The following is a 23,623-nucleotide window of genomic DNA, read 5'->3' as shown; positions in this document are numbered from 1 at the left end:
CATAAAATGATCAACTTTCATATAATGGAAAAGCAGATTTTGTTTTAAATTAAGAGAGCTTAAGAAATGTTGGGTAGAGGGATTTGGGACTCCTTGTATATACAATGGAGAGAGTCAACATATATACAGTACTTCAGTAAAAGATACTTTCTTGAAGCTTTTCATTTTGCACAATCAAGATGTATCACAAGAATATAAATGTAAAATGAAAACAACATTTATATTGCAGAAGAGAGTGCTGATTATTTGACAAGTGAACTCTGATAGGTAGAGACATTGCCAAAGAATCCACCAATTAATAATGACTGACAGTAAACTGCCCAGCATTATTTAAATTTTGAACCAGGTAGGTTAATTCTGAGTGGTCAATGCATTAACTTGAGGAATTAACCAAAGAGAGATAGCTGTCACCTATTTTTGTTTAGCTGAAACAGGTGCAGTATGTGCACCTGTCCTTTCTTTCTGCAAAGAACAGAGCCTTGTGCATTACTGAGAGTAACTTCCAAGACACAATGCTACACTGAGTCCAACTATCATAAATTAGTTGTCAGCCTCATTGTTTGCACGTTCAGGACTATACAGAAAATACTGTCTAATCTTGGAATTGCATCTAATGTGGGTTTTGCAAGGGTGTTTTGGTTGGGAATGGTTGGTACCTTGCTGGTCACAAATAGCCAAAGGGATATGCTGTTTGATATAATCTTCCAGTCCTTGGAACATATGACCTACGTATGTAATATCACATCAACACAAAGAACATTTTTGTCATGAAAATCTTCCAGTCTACCTCAGATGAAGGTAGGGTATCTCAAAAGTAACAGCAACAGCTGAAGCTAGCTGTTTCACACTGCAATGCAACACAAGTGATGTTCAACTAACAGAATGCTTTTATCAAGCCATAAAAGATGTTTGGCCAATCATACAAATAGGTGATGTGGTGTATGACTTTCAGTGCTAGTGTGATGGCAGATATGTAGGCTATACATCCCAAAGACTGTAGAATTGTGTCAAACCCAAGCATATCCCTTCTGACAATTGCACAGTTCACAACTGGTAAATTCACACAGCATCCAATAGTAGGCGTGAGTCCAAAATCTGACAACATTTCACGAAAATCCTGAATGTGAGAAGAATTAAGCTGACATCAATTTACGATGGTCACTTCATCTCACTATGTGGCACACTTGCATGCACTGGAAGCTAATTATATTGATAAACAAGTCAGTCCCCATTCTTTGCAGACAGAAGGAGTATGTTCACACACTGTACCTGTTTTAACTCAACAAAATAGGTGTCAGTTACTTTCTAGTTCATTTCAGGGCAATGCATTGACCAATCAGCCTGCCTACTTAAAACATAAACAAAGACTTGCAGTTAATTGTCAGTCATAATCAACTAGCACCCTTCCTGTGGCAATATCTCTACCAGAGTCCACATGCAATCTGCACTCTCTTCTCATGTAAAATCCATGTTGTTTTCTCTATGAATTAGCATTCTTGCGAATTGTAGTGATGAGTGCAAGATGACAAACTTCAACAAAATGTCTTTTATCCCCCACAATACTACCAAACAACTAAGAAATTAAGTAATCAATTGAGATGACAATATTGTATGTTATAGACTTTGTTGAGAGGAATTTATAGTATGCATAGTCTTGGTTTCCTTATCTAGGACAGATTCACTTAATTTGGAGCAGGTTCACTAGACTGCTTCCCAGAAAGACCTGTTCTACGAGCAAAGATTGAGTAGAATAGGTCTATAGTGTCTAGAGTTCAGAAGAATGAGGTGATCATATTGAAACATGCAAGATTCTTTGAAGGTTGACCAGATAGATGTTGGGCGGCTATTTTCCTGAGCTGAACAGTCTAGAAATAGAGGTTATTATCTTGGGAAATGGGTGTACCATTTCAGACAGAGATTAACAAATTTATTCATTCCGAAGTTTGTGAATTCTAAAATGATGTGTCCTGGAAGGTTGTGGATTCTTAGTTATTGAGTCAATTCAACACTGACACTGATTATGTATTCAAGAGATCAAGATATTTGGGATATGGCCTTGCTAGTTCTTAACGTTATGTGAGCTTGTAGAGGCACATGATTGGGTGTCATCAGCAAATAAGGAGGCTTGCTGGTCTGTTTACAACAGCTAGACGGGCGATTAGTACTGTAAATTTCCTCATCAGCATGCCTTGATACTGCATCATAATATTCATTTACCTATTAGAAACTCAAGAGGCACAAAGAAATTAAGCTTAAACGATAGCATTTACAGCAGAGTTATAAAACATTTATTTGACAATGTATTTTTGAAAGTTTTTGAAAATCTTACACCCTTGGCCCCAATCTAATATGAACACTTGCTTAACCCACTGATGTCTAATTGATGATTGAAATAATATTGATTTACTGCTTGGAATATCTCTTTAAAATTGAAAATGCTGCACCAATTTCAGGTGAACTAGATGATCAGAAGCAAACATTGTGTTGGAGGGCTATGCTACACTTCATATAAATTATTCATAGAGTTTCAACTAATTTCACATATGTAATTTGAAATCAAACACAGATTTTACAAGACATGTATCATATATGTTACTCATTCCAGGGATAGTTCCACAAAAAGTCAGTAAAATCTGTGTTTGACTTCAAATTACATATGTATGCATTGAATCTTATCCAGTGTCATGAGGGGTCGCTTGTGCTATGATAGCTCTTATGTTTGGTTCCATGTCCGCAACAACAGTGTTGCAGTATGCTGCTTTTATTGCTGATGTCACAGTGACATTAATTATCTCAGCAAAAGCTGGGAATAATTTATTAAAATTTTTTTAAAAATCAAATAATACTGTCAAAATGCTTTCAAATATAATCCTTCAAACTAATTCAAGAACAGAGAAATCAAATCAAATATTTAATCAATAATCAATTTTCTCAAGCAAGATCTAAACGTAACATTATGTTGAAGAATTTACAGGCTTCTACAGGATGTAGTGAGTATTACTATAACTTCAGTGATATCCAACCTCATGTAATAATAGCCCAGCACGGGTCCTTTGACAATGTAATTTTTTTTGTCATAATAATTCTTCATGCTAAATATCCTGTTGTTACCAAAGTACAACCCAACCTGAAAAGTCTTCAGCCAATCTTGCAGTTCTGGAGGTGGCTGGACACTTGTGATCCGACGCCGCTGTTGCCCTTGTCCATTTGCAGCTCTCAGGTCGCCAAAGGTGGTAGGTGTTGCTGAACATGGAACCAGCCCTGTGGTGCTGCTGAAGAAAAACAGATTGCTAAAACAAACTTTGATTTAGAACAAAGATACTTTTTCGATGACTACAAGCATTCACAGATCAGCACCCAAAAGACCACCCTAAGTCTTACTCATGCAGATGAATTAACTTACATTTATATAGCATCTTTAACACGGCAAAGTGTCTCATGGCACTTCACGAGACTGTTATCAGAGATGACAGAGATAGGAAGAGAGGGAGGTAAGGCCATTGTAGATTGAAAACACAGGTTGAAGACCTTTTAAATTAAGCTGTTAGTGGATTGGGACCTAACACAGACCAACAAGGACAAAGGTTATGGGTGAAATGGACTTGGTGAGGGTTACAAAATTTTGTAACCAGCTGTGTTTTGGATGACTTGGCCCTTATGGGAATGAATGAAGTTGGAGGCAGACAAAGTATTGGAAGAGTCAATAAGCTAGTTTTCTGCACATAGCAAAACAACAAATCTAGCTCAATAAAGATTTTAGGTCATTAAAAGAACACCTTTATAGTTGGAGTCACTTTAACAAAGAAAAGAAGATAAAGTCATTCATAAAATGAGGGAGGGCAGGAAGAAAGAAAAACTTGCATGAAACATTCAACCTTTTGCATTCTCAGGATAGAGGGCACATCACTATCAAGAAATTTCTTTTGGAACCAAAAGCCAATTTACTCAACAAGATCTCTTAAAAATTATTGGTAGTTGGAAGTTCAATCAGGGGTATGACACTTAAAAACTTAAGTTTATTTTTTGAACTGCACTTTTGAACGTGCATTGTTGTGTTAATATAGCTTGTGAACTCAAAATTCATACTGAAACTCTACCTTAGCAGTGAGTACCACCACGGAGGCAAACTGACATGCTGATATATGGTATTAGAAGTGTTTATACAACAATGGCTGCTGAGATTGTGATATTCTACATGGGATCAAAATATGGCACTAAAGATTGTTAGATTGGAGGGTCAATATGCCCTCCATTGAATTTCAATCTGACTTGTACAAATATAGGAACTACTGAATAGAAGCCATTGGAAGAGTAAACCAAAAAGATTCTGTGTTTTCAGGTATTCCTTCAATGCTGTAGATACTTATCCAGAACCCCTTTATACAACAATATTGTAATCAAGTCCATGCTCTGCCCTCAATGTTGTCTATGTTGAAAAATGTCCATGTTTTTGATAGAGAAGGGGTAACAGACCAAAAAGAAACTTTTAAACAAATCTGGCAATCAGATTTTTGGCAACCAATTCAACATTACCCTATTTACTGCAGATGAACTGACATGCCTATAGTTGCCATACCCCACAGTTCACATGTGAACACAAAATCTCATTACTAAAAATGTATGAGAGAGAAATAAAAGAGACTAAATGATTAACAGGTCTTATTTCTCCCCCCAGTTATAAATATATCGTGTCTCACTGGAACATATTATTATACTGTTATTTTGGTCAAGTTACCACAAACATAAAGTTCAGTAAATTACTGAAAATGCCTAATCAGTTTTCAAAATAACAGAATGATGAATAACTTTTTTCCTTCCAGCAAAGAGCCTGCAGTCTATTGTTGCCCCCCACGTGCAAGACCGCCCCTCTTGAAATCATAATGCCAAAGTCTTCAGCAGCACCAAAGAGTCCTCTCTGCAGGGTCAAGTGTCTTACACATTCAAATTATTTTCGTAATGTGCTTATTGAACCGTGATCTTCATAATTCCAAATGGTGCAGGGAGCAGTAATGAAAGAGTGTGACTGGAGAACAGCCATCACAGCCAAGCAGTTAGGAAGAATTCTGCTGAAAGCCTGCACTGTTTTCTACGCTGAACTGCCTTAATAATTTAGGCTTTAATAATACTGCAGAAGGTTAGGGGAGGCTGAAGGGTTGAGTGGGGGGTACTAGTGGATGATCTAGAGTTTGCTTGCAGAGGCACAGCATATTTTCAGCAACATGAGTTTGAAGGTTATGCTGCAGTATATCAAAGGACAAGCATGAGTCAATTTAAATATTAGTTAACCTATCAGCCAGCCTCTTGAATTTTCTACTTTACAGTTGTCAAGTCTTGTGGTTTCCTTGAGCCAGTACCAACAAATGAGTTTGTAAATTGTCACTTTCAGGCATTAATTAGACACAATCATGATCTTTTGTATGGAAAAAAGCTTCTGACTAAAAATTAGTATAATATAAATTTTCACATGTGTAAGAAATGATGGATTTCAAACATTTCAATATCCCTATTTTGTTAGTTTTATTTATTACATATCAGCTTAAGACTTTGGAATTAAAGTACAATTTAGAATCACTTCCGTTAAACAGAAATTCAGTTATTAATGCCTATGATCACAGAATTTATCACTGTACTTGTACTTGTTTTGTGCTCATTAAATAAAATAACTCTAAGAAGGAAAACCAATTTAACAAACGGGCAAAAAAAATGTAAAGAAATCATGATGATTCTACAAATCCATTTCATGCTGTGCATTTGGCAAATGTTGAGTGCTTAGTTGATGATATACAGTGAAGGGTTTTATCTTTAAGATCATGGCAGCCAAGGATGCGATAGACTAAGATGTTAATACATTAGCAGACTATTTTGTTTGCCAATAATGAAAGTGTTAATATGGGTCTAAGAAAACAAGTCAGGAAAACCATCCCCCTTGAGTGTTTGTCTGATGGCTACCAGTCAGGTTATTTTGACATGTCAGTAGCAGTTGCTTATTAATGTACATGAAGCAGTCTACCCTGCAGCCCATACTACCAGATTATGATTGGACCAAAATTAGTCTGATTTTCACGCTTTGCATTTTATGCCAAGAAACTGCCACATCCCATTTCTCTTTATATGCCAGCAAAGAACATAGACAATGTACAAAACTGAGGCAATAGTAAGCTAATGCATTATTGGGTTGAGTACATATTCCATGAATTCCATTTTCAAACTCAAGCATGTCATTAATGGCCAGGTTCAGTTCATTTTCTAACAGGATGCACTGAAATAGTGTAGCAGGATGTAAAACATTCTTGTGATCCAAAATAGTTAATGTTATCTGAAGTAACGTTTACCTTTTGTATTCTGAACCTTTGCAAGGTTTCTTCCCTGAAGAGAAAGACCGGACCTCAGGGCCAGGGTCCAATTTTCTCTTCATCTGTAAAAGAAAAAAAGTGACTTTTAAAATTTAAAACAAAGCTAAACACTTATCTTTGATTCTGATACCCAAACCATGCACTTTCAAATTTAACCAGTGGCCGCGGTAGCTTAATCGTTACAGTAGTAAATAAGTATAGAAGGTATTATGCTAGCTGGCATTATAAGAAACTTGATTATTAGTTATATTGGCCTCATCATGGATTAAGTACTTGACAGCTATTTTAGCATTCTGAATGGTAAATTCAGAAGTTATTTTAAATGTCCATTATGACCAAACCATACAAATGGTCTATGATGTACTGTATTCAGTCACATTTAAACATTGCAGCATGTGTCCTCTTTCTGCAGATTACAAACAAAAATCATTGTTTAACAGACTGGGACAGAGCAATAAGCATGCAAAAATGATATGTCAAAGAGTGAGAAATGTAGACAGAGATTGAGAGAAAGTGGTATAGAAGATTTTTGCTTTACTTTGATTCTAAAGGCAATTTATTACACAACACATCTAAGGGAAATTCAAGAAGAACTTTAAATATGTAGTTATCTCAGCACACTGTTTTGGGGAAGTTTCAGATCCCTGCTGGGGGAAAAAGTATTATCGTGCACCTCTAACTTCTGTAAACTGTAGAGCAATTCTTAAAAATAAACAAACAAAACTCAATGTATACTGGCTCTTCTTCATACTGTGAAACATTTATCACAAATTTAATTCTTGCTCTTCCACCTAAAAAAATTAATTTACAAAATTAGGCGTATTATTCTTGCTCTTAGTGACCACAGAATACAAGATTAATCTTCAACAGTTCACACTGCAGTCTGGCAAAAATATTAAATTATAGTTCCAGAAATGATTTTGCTAATCAGTTTATTCATTAACTACATGCTTGCACCTGATCTCAGATCCATTGTGAACAACGTAAAGACAGTAACAACCTCCCTAAATTTTTTTGGTAAAGTAGTCATTTAAAAGCTCAATTTTTGCCGATGCATTTAAAAAACCCTGGCCATTTTTTCTGTGAGAGCCAAGAATGGGTTTATTTGTTGGCTATAGGTTTATTTGTATTCAGTCTTCGTTGATCTGATTAGCAAATTTTAACACTTCAAAGAGAGAAAAAATACCTTTAGGTTTTATACATTGAATTAAATTGGTATATATCGTCATAGCCTAGAAATGTGAAACAGACTGCAGCAAAAAAGTGAGTCATTCATAACTCTGTGTTGCAAATCGACATTTTCACAGCTGGTAAATGCTTCCCGCTTTATGTGATCCGAGTGAAACCATAGGAGGGATACTGTACTGCATCACTACCACCGATAAATTCTTCAGGCTCAGTACAAAACCCAATTGCTCGTTTACTACTAATAATGTTACAAAAATAAAAGCAGACAAACCATGATATATTCGCGACAACAGCAATATCCGCTGTGATTGCACGATCAAATCAGCGTATGATGTGGATATTTGCGAAGCTGCGACACTATTTTTTAGCTGCTGTAAAGTCAGAGGTTACCAACTATTTAAGTACTCACGAGATAAATCGTGACCAGAGAAACATTAACCTTGGTCACCAGCAAGAAAACAAACATTTTCATAAATTTTCTATCCAACGTTAATTTTGCATTGAAATCATGGCCGTATAAGTATTTGAAAATAAAATCTGTCGTGGCAGCACCAAATCGTGTTGCCATTTATTACACGCTAAAATCAATTCATTTCCAGAAGTCAGTTGGTAATGCTCAATTCTCTTTCAAAACGAATTAGCCGCAGATGTTGGGTAACAGGTAGCAAGATTTAAAACGGACAATTTACATTGATTTTGCTAGAATCTACAACATTCACAATTACTGTTTAAGATTTTTGGATTCTGGAAGTAAAGATTGCTCATTACTTTCCAGTAATTAATCAGCCTTAATCTTAAACCGATGAGTTATTACCAATAATTTTAAAAAGTGTAGTTAAAACGGGCCATAATCAGGCTGCATTTGCTCGCTGTACTCCGCGCAATGCACACTCGTGCACTTACTTTAAAAAAGATCATTTTTAAAGTGCCGTAGAAACCCATTTTTACAGCTGGTTCAAATCCCTGCGTGTTCGGCTGACGATTGCTGATAGTGTGTTCCGTCAGGTAGATCCTGCGATGTCCCCAACATGGACATGCTCAGACACGTCAAATAATGGGAAAGCGTAAACTACCACTGAGCAAACCACCATCTATAAAGCTAGTGCAGCTCACCAATTTCAGACAGAAAACTGCACTGGGGCGTCAAGGGGGAAAAAAAAACATGAAAAGACGGGAGAGCGGAGACAGAAACGCTTGCCTTGGAGAATCTGTTCTCCAATGAACATATTCTTGTGTCTGGCAGATGGATCAAATTGCACTCCGCTCCACCCCCTGCCTGAGGAAAAACGAAATGGCAGAGTCCAGCTCCCGACAATGTGAGTTGCACGTCAATTAGATGAACAAAGCCCCAGGGAGTCCGTAAGCAGAGGGGGAGCGAAACGGAAGGAGGAATACAGCCGGTTTCTTCTGATTGAATTTAGCTCAGCTACCACCCCGCCTCCCCATCAATTTGCCTGCCTGCATTCTGCGGGCAAGTGGAATGTATGGAATTACTAATCAGATCTGTGCCATCCGAGAATTGTGTCTCTACTTTTCACAGGATCACATTAAAATCGGCATTTAAAAAAAATAGGTTTCTTCCCGCTCCATTATTTGTTTTGCTGTCTATATATCGAAGGACACAGGTCTTTTACCGGCTCCTTTGGCCTGTTTAGATAATTTCACCTGTCTTTTTCACGGTAAACGTGATGCAGGTGGTAGGTGGGAGAGAACTCAGCGCTCCCCATCTGCCAATGATCTCCTCCCATTGCCATGGCAATATCGGAGTTTAAGTGGCAGAGGTCGGCCACCTACTTTGGAGTTAGTTTTGCTTCAAGCGCGTTCTCGGAACCCCTGGGAGTCAACTCCCAACCTTTACACAGCAGTGAGGAATGCCAAACATGCAGAGGTCACGCTGGCTCTTTGAAGCGTCCATAACCCATTGTCGTTAACCTTCTGGTGTGCAATTCCTGATCATCAGTGCCAAGATTTGAGATGGCAGGCTGAAAGCTCCACAACCAGAGAGGAACCTTTACAAAACAGGTGTCTACTTGAACCTCAGCAGTTCAAAATCAATTTCACACCCAATTTCTTTCTGCCTTCCTCAAATGAATAGGCTTTTTAAAGCATTTTCAAAGTAGCAATCAAAAGCACACTTCATTTTCTCAATAATCTTTTATGTGAAAGTCAATGCAAACATTTGCATAGGAGAGGTTCAGAGACCAACTTTATTTGGCTGGTAGAACTGAAAGTTTGACCTACAATTACACAATGACATTAACCCTTTACATACACTAATGCAAAATATTAACAAGAATAGTAGAAAAGTAAAATTTGCAATTCTTTTTAATTTTATGATTCATATTGCTGATTTTAAACACTAATACAGAATCTAATGTGGATCAAAGCTCATCACAGGGTCAAATTGGAAACTAAAGTTATGAACAATAGGCATGAGGAATAGCTAGTTGTTTGAGTATTTATTGCCAGTCAAGAATTCCTTGCCCAGTGAAGTAGTTGACGCTACTTCAGTAAATGCTTTTAAAAAAAAGGTAGTTTTTTTTGAACAATAAAGGAATTCAGGGATACGGTGAGAATGCGGGTAAGTGGATCTGAGTCCACGAAAGGATCAGCCATGATCTTATTGAATGGCGGAGCAGGCTCGAAGGGCCAGACGGCCTACTCCTGCTCCTAGTTCTTATGTTCTTATACTCAAGGAAGATCTATTACCTTTACTTGAGAGAAGGGACAAGTAAGGTGGTAAGTTTGGGTGGCGGTAAAGAAACAGAAGAGAGCAGGAAAGGAAGACAGGTCAGACGATGTCAGGATAAGATTTCTTGACTTGTTGAAATATTTGAGGCAGTTTTGAGCCAAAAAAAATTACCTAAAATTCCAGCAACACGGAAAACTGACATTAGACTACATACAGGACAGAAATAATGCAACATATTAACTGAAGTGCAGATTTTCAAATGTTCTTGGTAAATTTCTAATTACAATTCACTTCAGCATATTTTGCTGACAAGTATCCCAAGGCACTTCACACTCGAGTGCAGAACCAGAGACTTGGAGCAGGTGGAAGGAATTTCTTAAAAAAGTACTTAGGGAACAACTGGTTCAAATGTTGTAGTATTGGGATTAATGTCAAAATGCATAAAAGATCAGTGTTAGAGGAACATGATCTTTGGTGATAGGATTGAATTTGTTACTGGAGAGGGTTGCAGAGATGGGGTATGAAGCAACAATGAAGTAATTTAAAGACAAGGATTTTGAAGGGAACACATTGTGGGAGAGGGGGAAATAATATTGGTCAGTGATGGGGATCGAGGCAAAGATGGAACTGGATGCATGTGACAAGTTTGCACAAATTAGAGTTTATCTGGTGGAAGAAGGGAGGCCAGGATGTAGATTTTTGAAATAGTCTGTCTAAAATTGAGGAGACATGCATGATAGTTTCAATGGTAGAGATGTGTTGCAGAGGTGTATGTAAACATCAGAAATATCTTAATGAAAACCAAAGAACTGCGGATGCTGTAAATCAGGAACAAAAACAAAGTTACTGGAAAAGCTCAGCAGGGCTGGCAGCATCTGTGAAGGAAAAAACAGAGTTAACGTTTCAGGGCTGGTGACCCTTCCTCAGAAATATCAGAGGTATATCAGAAATAACAGAAATATCTTGCATGGGAAAGAATAAGATGGGAAACTATGCTCATACCGAAAAATTAAGTCCGGGTTTAGTGCCACCAGTGCAGGATAAGGTAATTTATTCCTTGAACTGTTCCACTGTTCAATGAATTCACAGCTAATCTGTGACATCACTTCATTTTTCTTCCTTTGGTTCATATCTCTTATACCCCTTAATCTTAGTTTTAGGTTTAACAATTGATCTAGCAGAAGAGAATTCCATACTTTCACTACCCATTGTATGTAGGATAAACCCTTAAATTTTCCCTGGAAAGGACAGGTCTGGCCTGAACTTTTTGATTATAACACTAATTTTAGACCCTCCAACTTTTAGAAATGGATATTCTTTCTGTTCCCCTCCGTATCTGGAAAACTTCAACCAAATCACCCTTTAATCTTGTGTTTGCATAATGGCTTGTCAAATTCAAGATAAAGTTCCTACAGGGGGAAGGATTAGGTGGAAAGGCAGAGATGGTGATGAAGACTGAAGATGACAGTTTTAGATTTCCAAATTTTCAGTTGGAAGAGCTGTGATTTATCCAGAAGTGAATTTCAAAAAGTCAACCCATACTACACACAGTTCAAGGATCAGAGGATGTGGTAGTAGTACATTTGGAAGCCAACCCCACACATGTGGGAAGAATCAGGTTTAGGCCTAAACTGTCACCATTCCGTTAGATCATTATTAACCTATATATCACAACTTCATCCAGCCATTTTAGCTCTGTAATCCTGAATACTCTTTGCTAACAAATTTATCAATCTCAGTATAGAAATTTTCAACTGGCCTAACCCCAATAACTTTCTTGGGGGAAGAAAGTCCGCAGAGAAGCATTATACCAGCGATCTGGACTGCTTTAACACAGTTGTCACCATTACCTCTAATCCAGTTCACTTGACATAAATGACCAACAATCTATCAGTACATTTTTTTCTAAAATGGAAAATGGCTAATAATATAACACCCCTGATGAAGAAGGGAGGGAGGGAGAAGACAGGAAACTATAGGCCAGTTAGCCTGACCTCTGTCATTGGTAAGATTTGAGAGTCCATTATTAAGGATGAGATTGTGGAGTTCTTGGAAGTGGAGTTCAAATAGGGCTGAGTCAGCATGGCTTCAAGGTGAAGGTGCCTGACAAATCTGTTAGAATTTTTTGAGGTGGTTAGCAAGCAAGTCAGACAAAGGATAGCCAGTGGACAGATTCTATTTGGATTTCCAGAACGTCTTAGACAAGGTGGCGCAAAGGAGGCTGCTAAATAAAATAAGAGCCCATGGTGTTAGGGGCAAGGTACTAGCATGGATTGACAATTGGCTGACTGGCAGAAGGCAGTAAGTGGGAACAAAAGGGTTTTTTTCAGGATGCCAGGCAGTAACTAGTGGAATTCTGTAGTGTGCAGTGTTGGGATGGCTATTCACATTATACATTAACGATCTGGACAAAGGAACTAAGGGCATTGTTTGCAGATGACACAAAATAGGTGGAAGGACAGGTAGTGATGAGGAAGCAGGGAGGCTGCAGAAGGACTTGGACAGACTAAGAAAGTAGGCAAATGGCAGATGGAATACAAAATAGGAAAGTGAGAGCTTATGTACTTTGGTAGGAAGAATAGAGGCATAGATTACCACCTAAATTGGGAAAGCCTTCGGAAATCTAAAGCACAAAGGGACTTGGGTCCAGTTCAGAACTTAAGGTTAACATGCAGGTTCAGTCAGCGGTTAGGAAGTCAAATACAATGTTAGCATTCATTTCAAAAGGGCTAGAATACAAGAGCAAAAATGTACAGCTGAGACTGTGTAAGGCTCTGGTCAGATCGCATTTAGAATACTGTGAGCAGTTTTGGGCCCCGTACCTAAGGAAGGATACGCTGGCGTTGAAGGGGGTCTAGAGGAAATTTACAAGAATGATCTTGGAGATGAAAGGCATGTCATATGACAAGGGTTGAGGACTCTGTGTTAGTACTCAATGGAATTTAGAAGGATGAGGGTGGATCTGAATGAAACTTACAGAATACTGTGAGGCCTGGATAGACTGAACATGGAGAAGATGTTTCCACCGTTAGGAGAGACTAGGACTTGACGACACAGCCTCAGAGTGAAGGGACAACTCTTTAGAACTGAGATGAGGAGAAATTTCCTCAGCCAGAGGGTAGTTAATCTGTGGAACTCATTGCAAAGTCATTGAATGTATTTAAGATAGAGATAGATAGGTCCTTTATTGGTAAGAGGATCAAGGTTATGGGGAGAAGGCAGGAGAATTAGCTTGAGAAACATATCACCCATGATCAAAGTAGACTGATGGGTTGAATAGCCTAATTTTGCTACTATAAATTATGGTCTTACTGTCTAAATGTCCAGTAGCTTTGTCATTTCAGTACATTACTACCATGGAGATGAGGAAAAGGAGGCAAAATTAGATTAGTGTTGACTCCTGAAGTAACAGCATAGGGGAAGGAATACAAATCATTATTGGAGATGTAGTGGCGATATCTGGATAGACAAGAATGGAACAATTTTCCAGCTGACCCATAATGCTGGCATTAGGGAGGATGGGATGGGTCAAACACGCCAAACTCTGGAGAGGTCAAGGATTTATCAAGAGTTATGTACACTTCAATATTGGTACAGTACAAGCAATATTCTATGAGAACAATTCTTAAATTTAAGAAGTTCATTTAGCCTGCTCTGCCATTTAATATGGTAATAACTGATCCTCCATCTCAAGACCAAATTCCTGCTCCTTCTCCATACCTCAATGATTTTAATGTTTAGAAATTGACTTCTTTCTTAAATATATTCAGTGACTTGTCCTCCATAACATTCTGTGGTAGTCCAGATTCACCACCCTCTGAGTTAAGAGACTTCTCTGCACCTAAGTCCAAAATGGACTGCCCTGTATCCAGAGACCTTAACCCCTTGTTCTAGATGACCGGGCAAGGTAAGCATTGTTCCTCCAGTTTGTCCAGTCCTGTCAGAATTTTGTATGTGACAATGAGATCCCTGTCCACTTTTATAAATTCTAGTGAATAAAGACCTAGTTGACCCAATCTCTCCTCAAATGATAATCCTGTTGCCCAGCAATCAGTCTGGTGAACCTTTGCTGCACTTCCTCTTGGAAATTGCACCTTTTCTTTCGTGAAGAGACCAACACTGCACAGAACACTCCAGACATTGTCTTACCAAGCTGCAATAAGACTTCTTTATTCTTGTACTCAATCCTCTTGTAATAAAGGCTAACGTACTATTTGCCAGCTTACAATTATCAGTTCACCAACACTTGTTCGAAAAAAAACAATAATTTCCTCCAATTCCTCTTTCTTACTCGACAAAGTTAATTGTGTCTTCTTCCATAAATCAGTTGTTTAATTGCTCTGCCTGTTCCTTGTATACACAATCAATGGTTTCATTTTAGACTGTAAGTGGCCTACATTTGTCTTCACTAATCATCTTATTTTTACATACTTATGGAAGCTTTTTTAGCCCACATTTATGTCCTTTGCAAGTTTACTCTCATACCCCCCAACCCTCATCAATCTCTTGGTCTTTCTTTGCTGAATTTGAAGCTGTTCCCAATCTTCAGACTTGCTACTTCTTCGAGTAACTTTGTACTTGGATTTAATACTATCCTTTGCTAGCCAAGGTTGGACCACTTTTTCTGTTATGTTTCAATACCAGAAATGAATATAGAACTGAAGTGCATGCATTAATTCCTTAAATATTAGCCATCACCTATACACTGTCATGTCTTTTAGTTAAGCTATCCTATCTATTGTAGCCAACTCATCCCTCATGCCTTCAGGTTTATATTTATTTGTTTATATTTGGAACTCTAATTTCTGTTTTTAAAAAAAAACACAGTTTCTGTTTTGGGCCAAAAACTGAAATGGAAGTTGAACTACTGCAACTGAAACATCAGGAGAACTTTTGCAAGTCAAATAAAAAATCAATGTGTTTCATATTGTTGAGTTGTACAATAAAATGTTGCTTTTTAAAGCAATAAGATGGAGATTTTGAGACTCAGTAGCGCCAAAAATTTCAAATTAGGGATATTCTGCCAGAAAACAGCTGTCTGATTGGATAAGCTACAGAGCTTTAAAAATGCAAGTGCTGAAGGAAAGAGAAACTTAGTCATAAAGGACAGAGAAAGGCCCTTTGGACCATCGATTCTGCACCAGACAAAAACAACCACCTAACTATTCTAATCCCATTTCCCAATACTTGACCCACAGTCTTCCAGAGCCCGTGGACTAAAAGCATTTATCTTTCTTTCTCTCCATTTTGAAAAAAAGCCAAAAAAAACGAGCTTAAAAGAAAGAATCCTAACAGAAAAGGATTGGGTCTAGCCTTGTACAATCGAATTGGGAACAGTTGTCACCCTATAGACAACAGCAAGTCATTACTGTTAAAATCAAAAGGACTCCTCTGGACTATTGATCTTTGGAACTTTGTTTACTCTGACCATATTCATTTCCACCTGTAATGTGTATTAGATCCTTTGCCTTTTGTTTGTCTCAATCATGACTGAATAAGTGTTGGTGTACATGCGTGTAATTTTCGAGATTTTAAGGGGACTAGTTTAAGTTGTATGGTAGTAGATTAAAATGCCTTTTTTCTCTCTGATCTTTTTTCGAAAGGCAAGTGTATTATAATAATTATTTTCTGTTGTTGATGAAACTTGGTCAGAATTGTTTTAGTCCTGAATAGCAGTCAGTGAGACAAATTGGTTATTTAGTGTTCGCATTGGGATGTTATACATTTTTGTGATGGATTGTAGAACAGTGGGGCATGCTTACTGTGGCATACTTCCCAATTACATCATGAAATTTTGCACTGAATTTCATTCCAATGTTATGGGGACTCTTCCCAAAGGACTTGACACAACAAGAGTATTAATCAACCTGTTCTTATTGTGCAACACCAAATCTGGGATAAATGTATTCTCTAGTTGATTCCTTAACATACTAGTTCAAAAACAAATCTTTTGCACATTCCAGGAATTCATCTGCCACAGTATTATTGCCAATATGGTTTAACAAGTCTATACGTAGATAAAATCACCCATGATTACTACAGCAACCTTAGTACATGTTCTTTATTTTTGATTTAATGCTGGGTCCAACCTACTATTACCATTTGGAAACTCCCAATAATATTTTCCACCCCATGGCTTCTTCGCTCAACCCAGACCAACTTTACATCAAGATTTTCTGAGCCAATATCCTTTCTTAATAGCACACCAATTTCATCCTTTACTAACAATGCCACCACACCTCCTTTTTTCTTGTCCTCTCTAAATACTGAAAACTCTTGGATATTCAGTTCCCAGCCTTGATCACCCTAGAACTATGTTTCTGTATTTGCAATTATATTGCACCCATTTACAGTTATTTGTTTTGTTGTCTACCTTATTGTAAATATCTGAGGATTCCTCCAAAAGGAATCTTTCTTTTAACCATAAAAACCAGTACAGGCACAGATGTGATTTCCACACCTTGCTCATTATAGCTAGTTGCAATTGATTTTGGGACCATAGTTATGGAGTGAATAATTTGCCAAGATTCATGTTATTGACTTGTATCCAAGACCCAGCTGAAAGGTAACAGGTGCAAATTACTTTGTGATATCTTTAAAGGTTCAACAACCAACTAATATTTATTTGGTGGACCATTCACATAGAAGTAGCTGCTTCCCAAATAACTGTATCACAACAGGGTAGGAAAGTAAAAAGTTGCATGGGGCCTGACACCCTGTGTACAGCTTAGCAAACATCAGCTTAAAATGACTCAGAATTTCATTGCACACAAGGTGGTTGTTCAACTTGTTGCATCAATGCTGGATCACACAAAGAGAGTATTCTATTTAATCTTCTTCCCCTATCTTTCTTTGTCAAATATTTAAAAAACCATTGTCTGCGTTTCCCATCCCAATCCATTCCTTTAACACTGACCCCAGCCCTCTCCATGGCAATTGTCTGAGACTGAAGCAGACTTCTACAACCTTGGTGTGGTGTTTGACCCAGTGATGATTTTCCACCAGATATCTGCACAATCACCAAGACAATTTTAATCTCCCTAATATCGCCTGACTTGTGCCTCACTTCATATGTTTTTGAAAAACCCCCCCATGCTTTCATCGCTTGCGGACTTGTCTATTCAAAAACATTCCTGGCCTGCCTCCCTAGTTCCAAACGTGCAAATTTTACGTAATTCAAGGCTCTGCTAACTTGTAGTGAGTCCCATTCTCTTGTATCCCCTGTACTTGCTGAGCTACATAGAGTTCCAGTTAAGCAACATTTTGATTTTAAAATTCTCAATGTTATTTTCAAATCTTATGGCTTTACACCACCCTATCTCAATATCCTCCCCCAACTTGACAACTTCAAAAGATTTCTGCACTTTGCACTTCAGGCCTATTCACCAATCCTTTCCAATTGCACCACCATGGTCATTTGGTTGGAGAGGCCCTAAACTCGAGTTCACTCCTTAAAATCACTCTGCTTCTTGTTCCTCCTCTAAGATGCTCCTTAAACCTCATTGTTTGCCCAAACTTTTGGTCATATGGTCTATTATCTCTTTATTGAGCTGTGTGTCAATCCTGTGTTTGCTAAGCACTCCTGTAAAGCACTTTGGCATGTTTTACTATGTACAAGGTGATGTTGAAATTCATGTTTTTGTTTATTCAATTCTTCAATAAAATTTATTATACATTTTGTTTCCACCATGGGTCGTGCAAGATCATTGCATTCCTATCAAACACCTCTGCAAAAAAAATCTGGTGATTCAGTCCTTGAAGTCCTTTATTTATTGATACATGAACTGGAAAGAATTAATGCCACAATCTCTCACCAGTGCCTCAACACCCTTACACCCGTCCTCAGTTTATCTAAACTTAAAATTTTGAATATTTGTAGTATTTCTTAACCTTTTATGATTTATTAAAAAGAGGTAGTCCTAGTCTTTTCTTTTAGTGAAATCCATTCATGCTGGACATGACAGCACAATTGCATCTTAATTCAATATACATTTTTTTCTCATTCTTTCCCCCACCAAATGTATCACCTCACATTTTGTGTAACAAGTTAAACATCTTATCTAATAACTTGAGCATTGTTTATTTCACTTACAGTCTTATTCCTCTATTTATTTTGGCTGAAAACCTTGACATTATGTCCTCTATATTCTAGTTCAGGTCATTGCTATACTCACAAACTGATAAAATATCTGTGGCACTGCCCATTATCTGCCGATGGAAACATGGAAGATGGCAGCAAAATTGAGACACTCTAAAAACTTGCTCCAGAGTCACCTTGTGGCCTGAAGATGCAACTACATTCTGGTAGTTCTCATGATATAAGTGGAATTGTTAACACAGCATATTATAACGGTAAATGTCATCGGAAAAAAAATCAAAAATTGTGACAGAACACGAAGCAGCAAGCATAGAAATAAAATATGTATGGCGCATTAAGCGTGCAATCTGGTAGTGGCTGATATTCTGCTTCAACTCCATCTACTGGTCCACTTCCCATATTCCTTATTTCCAAGCTATCAAGAATTTACTTATTCCAACCCTGAATACAAGTAACAATGGAACAGCGACAATGCTCTTGACACTAAGAATTCCAAAAATTCATAACCCTTCAAGTGAAGAAATTTTTCCTCACTTCTGTCCTAAATGGTCAACTCCTTATCCTGTAACTGTGTACTTTTGTTCTAGATTTCCCAAATCGTCACTGTCAGCATTTTCAGAATCTGTATGTTTCAAGAGGGTCACCCTCCCATCTTTCTAAACTTCGGACAATACATGTCAATTTTACTCAGCCTTTCATCATCTCTAAGGCAAGTACATCCTTCCTTAGATATGGAGACCACTGTCTCATATGCCACTGAAGGTGTGGTCTCACCGAAGCCTGAGACAACTGGAACAAAACTCCCTTGATCTTGTACACCTGTCTCCCTGAAATAGGACAAACATTCGCGCCTTCCTAACCACTCGCTCTAACTGCATGTTAACTTTGTGTTCCTTGCATGGCTTCACCAAGCTGCAGCATGGAAGGGGGTCCCTATACATGAATCACAAAAGGTTGAGGTCTCACCTCCAATTCATGTGACACTTTACTAGTTACAGCCTTCCAATTTGCAAATGCTCAACCTACACTAATTTGTCTGGGCTGTGTTGATTGGTCAGTTTAAGTAGATGTCTGTTGATGGGTTTAGTTGATGCATAGTGCCTTATGCATGTGAGGCATGCAAAGGACTGGAGTGCATGATGCACGTGTGGCTGCTCAAACTAATGGTAGTGTGGGGGATTTGTGGAGAATATAAACAGTAGATGGCCAGAGAAGCTCAACAACAAAGTTAACAGAGACAGACCTTCCTCTCAGAAACTAGATTTTTGTGAAGGTGGGGCTTACAAAGATGGGCAACAAGACCTGAATCCAGAAATTTCATTCCCATTTTTAAGAGATTTTTAGCCAAAGGTGGAAGGGGCAGGGGCATAGCACATGAGGGAAACCCAAACTCAGCACAGCCATTTGAAAACAATATACCATTTAAGCAAATTCTGTTTTTGCTGGAGTAAAGGCCTTATTACACAGTAAGAGAGATTCAAATTGCTCAAGTAGATATAAGTGCTCATGAAGGGAGGAAGAAGTATGTGAAACTATAAAGCTATTTAAATAGCCAGTCCTTTAAAAATTGGAAGATTGTCTACGGCCTGTTGAAGACAATTTAAATAGTTAGTTGTTGACATAATGCAAGTGCTTTCATTATGGCATAATTAATGTTTGACTACTTTCCACAGCTTAGTTTGGAAGTTTGGCAGAGGGGGGTTGGCGGTGGTGACAGTGATGTAAATTCACAGTATGTTTGATAGTTCATAGTGTTATTAAACATATAACTGTCTTTGGTATGGGATTATGGTTAGAAATGTTTTAGAAGATATTTAGTATTTAAGAGGATTTAAATTGAATGGGGCTTCATGAATGAATTTTTTTTTTAAATTTGGTGAAATCTGTAAGAAACATTTAAACATTATTTTGTTGCAGCATGGCTCCCGAGGTCTGGCCATTAGTGGATACGGGGTGAATTTGCATCAAGGGTGAAAAGGCAAAAGGTGATGGGTCATGAGTTGGCATAGGGATTCTAAGGGAGTATGGGGGAGGGTAGGGGACATGAATTGATAAATTGGCATGTATGGGCATAGGCAATATGTGAGAAAGTATGAACCTTGAGGTCTTGTTTAAGAAGATAACAGAGGCAAATTCGTCATTTACACTAATGATTTGGATGAGAATATAAGAGGCATGGTTGCTAAGTTTTCAGATGACACCAAAATTGGTGGTATAGTGGACAGTGAAGGACATTATCTAAGATTACAAAGAGGTCTTGATCAATCGGATCATGGGCTGAGGAATGGCAGATGGAGTTTAATTTAGATAAATATCAGGTATTGCATTTTGTTAATATAAACAAGGACAGGATTTGTACAATTAATGGTAGGATCATGGGAAGTGTTGTAGAACAGAGAGACCCGGGGTTCAGGTACGTAATTCTTTGAAATGTGTGTCACAGGTAGACAGGGTGGTTAAGAAGGCAACAAAAATTAAAATTGCTGGAAAAGCTCAGCAGGTCCGACAGCATCTTTGGAGAGAAATCAGAGTTGATGTTTCAGGTTGAATGACCCTTCCTCAGACCTCAGGATTGTGAGGAAGGGTCATTCGACCTGAAACCTTAACTCTGATTTCTCTCCAAAGATGTTTTCAGACCTGCTAAGCTTTTCCAGCAATTTCTGTTTTTGTTTCTGATGTACAGCATCCACAATTCTTTCGGTTTTTGTGGTTAAGAAGGCATTTAGCACTCATGCCTTCATTGCACAGACATTTCAGTATAGGAATTGGGACATCATGTTGAGGTTGTACAAGACATTAAGGCCTCTTTTGGAATACTGTGTGCAGTTCTGGCTGCCCTTTTAAAGAAAGGATATTAAACTGGAGAAGGTTCTGAAAAGATTTACCAGGAAGTTGCCAGGGATGGAGGGTTTGAGATATACAAATAGACCGGAAAGGCTTGAACTTTTCTTTCACTGGAGTGTAGGAAGTTGAGAGGTGACATTGTTGAAGTCTGTAAAATTATGAACGACATAGATAAGTGAACGATAGGGGCCTTTTCCCTCGTGTGGGGAGTTCAAAATGAAGAGGCATATTTTTAAAGTTTGAGGAGAAAGATTTAAAAAAAGAGATGAGAGGCAACTTTTTTTTTTTTACATAGAAAGTGGTTCGTATGTGGAATTAACTGCCAGAGAAAGTGGTGGATACAAGTACATGTACAACATTTAAAAGACATTTGGATAAGTTCATGAATAAGAAAGGGTTGAAGCGATATGGGTCACGTACAGGCAGTGGGACTAGTTTAGTTTGGGAATAAGGTTGATGTGAACTGGTTGGACCGAAGGGTCTGTTTCCATGCTGTTTGACTCTATGATTCTATCAAGTCCCATACAACTGAGGCAGGTCTTTTAACCAGACTATCTTGACATTCGGGAACCCCTATGGCTGCCTCCAATCTGCTTCTTGGTGCAGCAGACCTGGGGCCATCCTGCACCCAAATGCAAAACGAAGATGCCACCATTCAGATTTCCCAGCTTTGAGCAGTCATCTTGGGAGTGAAAATCATGACAAAATATTTGTTCGACATCTCTGCTGTATCCTCATTTTACAAGATCATTTATATTGCTTCTGCCTCCAAGATGCCCGATGTTTAGCTTTGCAGCTTAACTTTTTATATGCATATAAAAAGCTTTTAAAATTACTTTATAGTCTTGGCTATTTCCCTCTCATACATTTGTTCTCTTTTCTTCAACTTTTTACTTGCTGTTGACTAACTTCTAAATATCCCCTGATAGTCAAGCTTATAACTTTTCCTCAAGTCATTGTAAGACCTTCATTTAATCTTGAACCATCTATAAATTTCTCAGTAAATTACATTCTGACAGCTTTTTTTATAAATGGAATGCATTTTTGTTTAACATTTTGACCTTTTTTTTAAAAAGATGTCATCCTGCTATATACCATCATATCTTTTAGTTTATTTATCCAATCAAATGTCGCCTTTTTCTGCTCAAGACCATATAATTGGCACATAGTTTAAAATTCTTGCTTTGGACAAAAGTATGTTGATTCCAAAATTAATCTGGGATTCAATTCTATTATTACAATCAATTTTATTCTCCAGAAGATCTTATATTATGAGATTACTAAGTAAACCTGCTACATTACACAACACTAGATCGGGAATAGTTTTGTCCCTAGTTGGTTCCAAAGTCTACTGTGTTCAATAAACTTTAGGATTGAGATAAATACTACTTATTCTAAGAATGTGTGTCTAGTTTTTGAATTAGCAACCAGTGCGTTTTCTGAAAGTCTTAAGTTAATGATTAACTTTTAAATATTTCTGTAGCCATGGTGTTCTATTTTGAAAAGTTCTGAGGTCTGGCTTTACAGTGAATGGGTTTGGTCCACCATTAATGGATTTTTATTTATTTCAAGTTGTCTTTTGATCCAGCAAGCTAAATAATGGGACATCAATGTCTGTTAGAGATTTATGGGACTTGTTTTTAATTTAAGCTTAAGGAAAACTTTTGGGTTTCACCTTTTGCTTCAGGCAGAACAGTCTTGTGAAGCTGTTGGAATAGGATGGTTGTATAGACTTGTGCTCCTGACAAGGAAGGGTCTATAGTGACCTAGGTTAACTTAGAGTGAGGAGTTAGTGTTGTCCCAGACTCCAGAATCATTGTAATAGAATCTTGAGGTTATTTAAAGCTCATTACCTTTATGCTCAGATGTACAATAGCTCCAGGAAGAAGCCATCTCCAGTTCCTGTCTAAAAATTGAAATCCCAAATGACTTAAACCTACTGAGCTATTAGATAAAGAGACTCTGGTATGGGTATTGTACAAGTGGTATTTTGGGTACTTTGCAAAAGTGGTTTTGTTTGCTTTCAATTTACAAAGGATGGTTTTGGAATTAATGAGATTAAACTTTTAATCTGTATTTAAAAAGCTTTGATTTTGTATTGTAAATAGATGGTTTGGGTCATTCTATTTTATCTTCATTTCTTTTGTTAATGAATTTCTGTTTTATTGTTAAAGCGACAACTGCAGTATTGCGTACCAAAACCAAAAGAAATCAAAATACAATCTATCAAGCCAAGTTCCTATCTAGGATCTGACTTGTCCAGTAGCAATGTCAGCTGGGATCATAACTGTTGTTCTAGGAAGTTCTCGCAAAAGTATTCAACAATTTCTTCTTCCAGATTCTATTTGCATGTAGTGTCTAATCTGTATGAATGTTATTAGTGATTTTGTTACAAGCTCCAGTTATTTCTTGCTTATTGCTCTGTCCAACAATGTGACTACTGATGGT

The 23,623-nt window shown here is 37.7% G+C and overlaps 1 protein-coding gene across 7 annotated transcripts in view; it reads right to left on the bottom strand.

Moving 5' to 3' along the window:
- Positions 1-23,623, bottom strand: part of fbxw7 (F-box and WD repeat domain containing 7) — a 360,356-nt gene that overhangs the window by 31,068 nt on the left and 305,665 nt on the right. For 4 of the 7 annotated variants that reach the window (XM_048600812.1, XM_048600827.1, XM_048600817.1 and 1 more), the window contains 2 exons: positions 6,333-6,415; positions 3,128-3,272 (listed from right to left, as the gene is read on the bottom strand). In XM_048600812.1, the coding sequence (XP_048456769.1) occupies positions 3,128-3,272; positions 6,333-6,415 (228 nt within the window). Of the gene's footprint in view, positions 1-3,127; positions 3,273-6,332; positions 6,416-8,444; positions 8,944-23,623 lie in introns of those variants that run through there. The other 3 variants (XM_020531805.2, XM_020531814.2, XM_020531797.2) reach the window with 2 other exon arrangements.

Source organism: Rhincodon typus, chromosome 1, assembly GCF_021869965.1.
Source record: "Rhincodon typus isolate 14 chromosome 1, sRhiTyp1.1, whole genome shotgun sequence".
In the NCBI taxonomy this organism is placed as follows: Eukaryota; Metazoa; Chordata; class Chondrichthyes; order Orectolobiformes; family Rhincodontidae; genus Rhincodon; species Rhincodon typus.
Note: the sequence above shows the minus strand (reverse complement) of the source record. Positions and strands in the feature narration are given on the sequence as shown.